Raw genomic sequence first — 8,780 nt, forward strand, 5'->3', positions numbered from 1 at the left:
TGCAAGATTCACAAACTTCAAAAAGTTTTTCTTTGGTGTGCTATAATCCTAATAACGTTTGATCAAGTACATGCACTCTAATAATATCAGTTGGGTCATCCCTGCACAAATAAACCCCAAAGGAAGTGGAAATCCATTAATAAGTTTGTGCCGTTTCGTCATAAATCCTGTCAACAAACCTGTCATAACGTGTATGATGGTGAGATATTAACCATATTTCATTATAAAAATGAGTAACAAATGTCACTATGGGCTGGACAAGCAGGAGATGAAGTGCGTTTATGAGTTTCAGGTGAAAATGTAAACACAAAGGGATGAGTCATGGATGAGACAGAGCCGGCAGTGTCAATATGCTTTGCATCCCTGTCTGGTCTCAGAAGCCCAAGGCACAAACCGCACATAATGAATGTGGCCCAGTAATGCACGCATTGTAAGGCCCCCAAAATGAGGCTAATATCCTGACCTTTTTCCTGCTCTAATTCACAGCTGTGTCAGTGATGACAGTTACTTCGCATTTCAAAAGAAACCTCCTCCCTGAATCATGGAGGGTTTTGATAAGACCACAGAGCCATCAGACAAAACTCATGAACTTGTGATGGTGGTCATGAAAAGCCATGCACACGTGCATCCGCTCATGACATAACATGTGAGTGCATTTCACATCTCATCACATCTCTCTTTTAAATGCTACAAATCTGAGTGATTTATGTTCTCCTACTTTCTCCTTTCAAGCCAACTGATAGCCACTGTTCAGCCCAATTAAGTTACACATACATGTACATGTACGTGTAAGTCCAAACACCCACTTGAGACTACAAAATCTGAATAATAAAGGACAGCCCATATCAAGGCATTTTCTAATAATAAATGATGGTAAAACAGGTGAATGATCTGTTGACAGATTTCGATAAGTCCTAAACCTACCTGAAAATGATAGTTCATGATGCTACTGTACTGTAATACTATGCAACACAGTTGTTTACAATGCTATTCTCAACTTTTTACCACAGAGGGCTATGCTTTAAAAGCTGTAAGCACACTGAAGAAAACAGCCAAATATGAAGGTGGAAAAGTTTTGAAGGGTGTGGTAAAGAACAGATTGAAAATGCCATTTGTAATATGTCAAGAAAATAATGAATTCTTTGAAGTCTAAGAATTAACTGCATCATGATCATAACCACATTACAGCATTACCAAAAATAGTTATCTGTAAAAAATGAAAAAAAAATCTGAGGCAAAGAAAGAAAAAAACTAATAGATCAAAGAAAGCACTGAGTGAAAATGAGAACATTTAAAGTCTGTGTGGTGAACTCTTGAAATCAAATTTCTGCAATCTGCACCATGAATCAACAAGACTGACATCTGAGCCAGGCCTGAGTCAACACCACTGCACATGCCTTCTATTGCACCAATAAAAAACAAAACTGAACAAATAATTGAGATATTATTGATGGCAACTTAATCGGTCAACAAGGTCCTCCAAATTTTTGGCTGGAAAGTCATAAATCCATTAATCATTGGACTTGCACACACTAGAAGCTGGTATGACCAGCTTGCCTTTCAGACAAATGTTTACATTCCTACTCCTAACACACTCAGGAAAGAAATCATTCAAGTTGGCCGGGCTGAACACCAAGATAATTGGAATGGGTGATATTGTCACAGCACTGTACATGTACATATTATTAGAGCCTACATGTAGGTGCATCTACCTTTGATCAAAAACCAGTTGAAAGCTTGACATTTTGTGCGGCTTTTGTATGGCTATTTGTACATGTATATTTAAGTCTGGATTCTAAAAAATGTGTTAACAAAGCCGATACAATGAAACCTAAATGCACAATCATTATAATGAGCGTGTCATTTTGCTCAGATCAAGTAAATGGTGCAAACGCATGCACTTGTATGCTGCAGATGAAATGTGCTGTGGCCTTTAATGCATCATACGAATGATACAATGCCCTAGCATTTTATTTGCATACATTTACATGTTGTATTTGCATGTTCATGCTAAATTTGTTCCATCTTACATGTATTTCACTGTCTTTCCATACACAGGCACGTGAATTCAAAATGTCTGCCCTCAGGATGGCGCCAAAGCTTCTCCTTGCTGGGAATGAAAAGTCTAGCAATGTATCCAAGTTCTATGGCAATTACCTGACTGTTCTGCCTACATGTATGTGGCACTGATGGACAGCTATCTTCAGATTTACATTTAACAATGTGAATTTAGCTCTAGTTTGTCTTCACCTGATATTTACACTACAAATGCATCAAAGCATCTTTGAAAGATGAATGCAAAATTCTTGTTCAAACATCCCCTGAAAGTGAAACTTGTTGCCTAGGGCAAGACAATACATGGGACTATGGTGATACCCACTAAGATGAAGATTTTTTCTCTTGTTGAGCCAATGATGAAGGCCCATATTCTTGAAGACATCAACATGCATCCCTGCATGTACATGAATGTCAGCTTTTGGTTACATACAGTATAAATATAGTAACTTTTATCTAACAAAATTTACAAACAAGAAATATTCACGATGTGCATTATGTGCACCTAGTGCCTCTTAGAAAAAAAGGAATGAACTACTTGGATGCTGACGAACAAATCCTTTGTTAAGTTGTGGTCAGACCAGAATCCAATAATATTCCCACGCTTAATAAGCAATGTACATGTAGCGTAGCTGTGTTATAACTAAGGTTTATGCAAGACTGCACCAGGCATTTTTGGTTTTTAGATTTATCATGCACACAGCTAGTAAGATAATAAGCTTTGGAATTTCTGAAAGCCACTTTATTAGACAAGCAGTAATTGAAAGGGATTTTCAAGATCAAGTTAGGAAAAACAGTATAATGAATTTACCATGTACTTTCAGGGGGTTCTACTTGTACCACAGTTTCACTTCCATGGTAGGCCTACCAATGTACAAAGTCTACACAAAATTTTCAGGACAAGTCACTCCTAAACTGGCATAATTCATAAATTTAAGCTCCGATTGCACAATGGCATGCACAATCAAATATCTTAAACAACTATCTTCAGAAATAAAAACAAGTGGAGAGTAACATGGATTTCAATATATGGGTCCCCATTTATGTGCTTGATGTCTGATCAAGTCCAAATGTCAATCTATAACTGTACTACCACAAATCACCTGTCAAACATTGGGTGAGTTTGCATTTCATTTTCAAAGTACGTGGGTGAAACTCACCTGTCGTCCATCTAGTGTGTAGAGCTTCCTCACGGCTCCCGAGTCCAACTTGATAGCGTCGGTGATGTCTGTCAGCACCTGATCAAAGGAGTGGGCCGTTTTCTTGTTCAGCAGGATCCTGACTGCTTTACGCGGCTTGGCCCCACTCTTGATGATGGTGACCAGCTTAGGCTTGATGAATTCCCGGTTGTCCTCGATCAGTCCCTCAGTGGTACGGGGCATGGGGGTGCTGCTCTCCCGGCCCCCACCCCCTGCTGCTGCCTCCTTCTCCTTCTTGGCCACGATGCCCACACGCCAGCTGGGATCGCTGTTCTTGAGGTAGTCAATCTTCTTGAAGACCTCGATGGAGGAGCAGACGTAGCTCTCGCCTGCCTCCAGCTGGTCCAGGCTCATGATCTTGTGGGAGCCATCGATGCTCAGGATCTGCCTGACCCCCTGTGGCAGATGCGACTTGTCCGACAGCGTCCGGGTCAGGTCGGCCAGGAGCGACTCAAACGTGCGAAAGCGCTCCGGTGAGACAGCATAGACGATCCCCTTGAAGAAGCGGTCACCATTGCGGTAGAAGCGGACCTTCTTGGCCTTCTTTTCCAGGGTGCGCTTCTGGAGCGAGGTGCGGAGGAGGAGGTTGTGGGCACTGTGGCAGGGACTGGGTATACCGTTGCGCATATGGTGCTTACGCTCTGCCTGGGGCCGAAAATGCTCAAACTCAGTCAGAGATAAGTCTGCCATGTTGATGGATACTGCGGCCTCTTGACTGGACAAAATGTAGCCAAAATGTAGCAAGTCACCTGGGCACATCAACAGAGAAGAATACTGCCATCAATTCTATGATCAAAATATCCATCGGTGCAGGTACAAGGCAAAAGGAAAGCCTTTTTAACAAACAGTCTCAAGTGTCATGTAGTAATCTAACATCCACTAACTATCAATAGTGAATGGAAAAACATGGTCAATGAAAAGAATCTACAGTACATTGTACTTCTTGAAAACGAAGTTCTTTGCAGACAAACACAATGTAAAATCAACATTTAACAGCGAAGACAAAAGGATGATTTCTTACCATGACGTAGTAAAATGGCAAAAACAGATTTTTTTAGCACTGCTCCAAAAGGTGAAACACAGATCAATCTTTTTAAAATGAAATATCACCTTTGCCCTATAAATAAAAACCCATGACTCTGTCTAATATTTACCCAAACCCCAACTCAACACACACACACCTGTTTGCTCACTTTTACTGGCCCAACCTCACCAGCACGAAAGAAAAATATCCACATGTGCCACCGAGAAAATCTGCCTGCACCAGTCTGGTCCAATGTGATGACGAAATGGTTCAAGGAATCGCTGCGCCAAGCATCATAAACAGCCTCAGGTTTCCCTGTGTTCCGACTGACTCATGCGGGACCAATATAACTGATGATGTAGTCCTCACAGCAGCGTGCATGCATCGGGACCTTACAGCGCAGACGCCGAGGAGACAATCTGACATAATTAAGCAATTCAGCTGCTTACACCGTGGGCCCAAGTGCATAATGCGAGCTTGCATGTGATGGGAGGGGAGGGAGTGTGTGTGCTCACTGTCTCTGGACGGACATTGATCAATGGGAGAGCCTAATTGCATGCTTGCGTAATATCCATGAGTCATGCTGTCTGTACAGGTCACAGGCTTTCTAGTGAGGATTTCTAACCATCTGATCTTGTTACAGACAGCCCAGCCATGATGAGATCTACAATGTTCATCATGCCTTCATTTGCACCCATACTGTTCCGCTGAAAGTGCTGCTTTCCTGCTCCTTATTTTAAATGTGAATTGTAATGTGAACTGTAATGGTTAGCACACAAATTCCACAGAATTTTGCAAGAAAACATCCCTGAAGCCACTCTAACACTATCTCCAGTAACTCTGTGAAATATTTTCATCAGTCCTCATGTTGAGAAATGATGTTAAGGCTACTGGGGATAATCCCAAACAAACATGTATGACATTCCAGCAAACCTTGGTATGGGCTTTACGGGATCAGACTTTAGTTCATACTTAATTTTTTAACTGAGAAATGTTTTCTCCTGACCCAGTTCAATGGGTCAGCTAAAACCTACATGCAGTATGAAACTATTTGACTCTCAATATTTAATGCTGCTTATTTCAGCACTCAGGATTTCAAAGTCAGATCAAGGAGTTCAGAAACATCTGGTCAAATTTCAGCAATCTGAAGACAGATTTTACAGGTTACTGGAAGATCAATAGGACCCAGTTATTAGAATTTTTTTAGAAGATAGAAAAATAACATATGTGGTCCATATGTGTGTAGGAGACGTTTGATAAGTGGACCTATGATGAATGGTTCATTTACGTAGGGATCAAATTCTCAACCTGAATCAATGCGTGTATTGTATGAAGGCCAAGATCAATGAGAGGCAATAATACAATAGTGCGCCACCAAGAGTTTGCAACACGTTGGCCAATCACAGTGCATGAAATTTGTCGACCCAATGTGCGTTTAGAAAGGGTCGACAAATTTTGCGCGCTATAATTGGCCAACGTGTCGCAAACTCTTGGTGGCGCACTATTGTGAATCACCCATATTCTACTAGAGCATCTGCATTGTTTCTGACACAATTTGATCACAACTAGGGGCAAATGGAGAAAACACAATGCTGACTAAACCAGATCTGTAAATAATGTAACCAGGAGAAACCAACTAGTATATGCACAATGCTAACTTTTTTTTGGGGGGGGGGGAGAATTCCATCACACACAAGTTCAAGGTTCTCTAATTTTTGATTACACTTGGTTGACAATGCAAGCAAACTACAGAGTATATGGAGGAATCCCCTAGCATGGTGTATTTTAACGCTTCCCTGGACTTTCCGTGTCAGTGCAAAGTTGAAAAACTTCCAATTCCTTCATTAAATACTGAAGCTATATGTGCATGTACACGGATCTGAACCTTTGTAAAAGATTTCAGCGCCATGAAATTTAGCTGAAAATTTCAAAATGGTAGCATCCAAAAATTTGGCAGCAATTCAGCTAAGTGTTCTTTAATGTGGCACACTTGAACAAATTTAAGAAAATCCCGCATTTGACATTTAAGGATTCCTGTAAAGTTGGTAAATTCTGATAAATCATTATTACCTGTACCTCCACTCACATACCCAACTGCAGGTTTGTAAAGAAAATCATTTTCTTATTTCTGAGCACATTTTACATAATTCATTGTGCACTTTGAAAAAGAAAAAAACCATAAAATCAGGCTCATAGAATTTGGAACTTTGTAGCAGGTACAACTACATGTTCGTATGAAAGGGAAGACTGAGAGATTGTTGACATTTCACTTACTGTAAAATCTGAGGTAAAAACATTACTCTAGTAGGGCACCAAATGCAAAAATATCAAATTACACCACGTTAGGGGCACTGAGCCCTGTCACAGTGCCATATATGCATTTTGTTCAACATATTTGCACCAGAAACACCAACCAGTTTATAGAATTGGTGCAAAGTCGGCAATTGGTTGGTAAATATTGTTTTCCAAGTGCAATATCACTGTGATCTACAGTGGGGGAACAACATTGCACACGGCTTGCTATGATCTACATGTACACGTTATAAATGTGCTTCCACATTTGCCTGGGAACACTGGTTGCCTCTTCCCCAACTAGCAAATGATCAACCATTCAATGACCCAAAACTCGGGCAATAATGTTACTTACTGGAGCCACACCACTAGATTTCGTCTGAGGTTGACTGACAAAACATGACTATCTGAGGCGAAGTAAAATTTAAAAAATTTGTTTCTCATCCCCTCTCGCTTCCTTTTTTGGACCCACGTGCATTTTATCCTTATTTTTTATTTACCACAATGTCTTTAAAGTTTAAAAAAATCCCTAACAATCCATGGGAAATGCACTTATATGATTGTCCGTGCAAGTCCTTTGCTTCTCTGTTCAGACTCTCTTGGTAACTTTCTACATCACATACATTGTAGCTGGCTTAGCTACTGTTCGCTTCAGTGCTCCCATAGGCATGAGAGTCTGTACTATGGCTGCATGTTTAGGTGTACATTGTACTCAGTGGAAACAAAGGGTGGGGTGTAAACACAATTTATTTATCATACAAACATTTTGTTGAACCAAGGATTTCCCAAAATCTCAAATTTTGGCCAATGAGAAAAAATAAAAAGCACCGCCTCCTCTTACATGAGAAACCCCAACGAGAAACTTTGTTTTTTACTTGGCCTAATGGCTTGTCAAAGTCTTTTATGAAGGGGTGCCCTTCTTGGGATGCTACATTCTTCCTTTTATTTTTTTACTAAATAAAAATCACTATTTGTAGCACAGAGGTTAATTTTCCACATTGAACACATCAACGTACATACATTTGGAAAACAATAATTAGAACATTAAAAACATTAAAAAACAATTCACTCGTTGGATCCTTTTAATTTTTTTTAATTATGGAGGAAGACGATATATTTTGTATCGACTGTCAACACTTTTATTAAGCAGCACTAATTTCAAAAGTGACTGAACAAATTTGAAAGCCCTTCCTCCATGCTTAAGCCGCACTAGGCCTACAAAGTACAAGAATTTTTTCTTTTCAAAATGATCGAACTTTCCATAGCCATCAATATTATATGGCAGGAAATACTGCAGAATAGTAATGTTCAGTCATGGGAAACATAATACTAAGCCATGGATATGGATAGGCATCTGTATCACAGAAACTGACTAAACAGTTTACCTGAAATACAGCAAGTGTTGTTAGATACCCGTTCCCCCAAGTCACCGTGATCAGGGTGATCGCCTACACCCCCGTGCTGCTACCACAAAAAGCACCAGCCAAGCAAACGATCCGGATGCTAGACCGATGTCGATGGTCAGCATCAAAACAATGCAGACTGGGCCTCTTCAACGGGCTCAGAATTCGGAGTGCCTTACTCTTCGCTCTAAACAAGCAAATGCAAGGAAATCCTCCGGCCACCGGCTCTCCCGATAGTCGCGTGTGACATGCATAGCATTGGGGAATGTTTGCCCTAGTGACTAGTAATCGGTGCTCTGCATGCTGACCGCAAATACGCACACAATCGTGAGGGTGCCAGACTACTGAATCACAGATTTAACACTGCACACAGTTGCTTCTGATAAACGCGCGTGCTGCTCATTAGCATAAACATCACACATAGCAGGTGCATTGTCCGATCTGATTGGATGGCTTTTACACTGCCGCTAACCATGTATGATAATGAATCTTAACTCTGCATGGCACGGTTCAGTTTCCACTTAAAAAAAACATCAAAAATGCAGAGTGATCAACTGAAAACTGCAATACAAGGGATTTATCTTTAACTTTTCGGACGTGGAGTGGAACTGCATGGCTGTTTCTGAATTTCCTTTCCTATCCTCGGTGAGAATACAGAGAAACGAAACAAAAAAGAATTCATTTCAAATGTCATTGCCCCTCATGATCTGGGCTACCCCTAAAAAAATGCCATTTGCGTCTGCCTTGCAAATCTATGGAGGAGATTGAAAAAGTGTGCCTGGTCCATTTCAAACCTCTGAAAAAATG

General features: G+C 40.6%; 1 protein-coding gene across 4 annotated transcripts in view; it reads right to left on the reverse strand.

The window, feature by feature from the left end:
• Positions 1-8,310, reverse strand: part of LOC110976863 (serine/threonine-protein kinase DCLK1-like) — a 34,004-nt gene extending 25,694 nt beyond the window's left edge. The window contains exons 1-2 of one of the 4 annotated variants that reach the window (XM_022230509.2): positions 7,956-8,310; positions 3,216-4,003 (exon numbers count right to left, since the gene is read on the reverse strand). In XM_022230509.2, the coding sequence (XP_022086201.2) occupies positions 3,216-3,944 (729 nt within the window). In that variant the 5' untranslated portion in view covers positions 3,945-4,003; positions 7,956-8,310. The other 3 variants (XM_022230511.2, XM_022230508.2, XM_022230510.2) reach the window with 3 other exon arrangements.
• Between the last annotated feature and the right edge of the window lie 470 nt (positions 8,311-8,780).

The sequence above is a fragment of the Acanthaster planci genome, linkage group LG02 (assembly GCF_054643075.1).
Source record: "Acanthaster planci isolate LZ-2023a linkage group LG02, COTS_SCS, whole genome shotgun sequence".
NCBI lineage: Eukaryota > Metazoa > Echinodermata > Asteroidea > Valvatida > Acanthasteridae > Acanthaster > Acanthaster planci.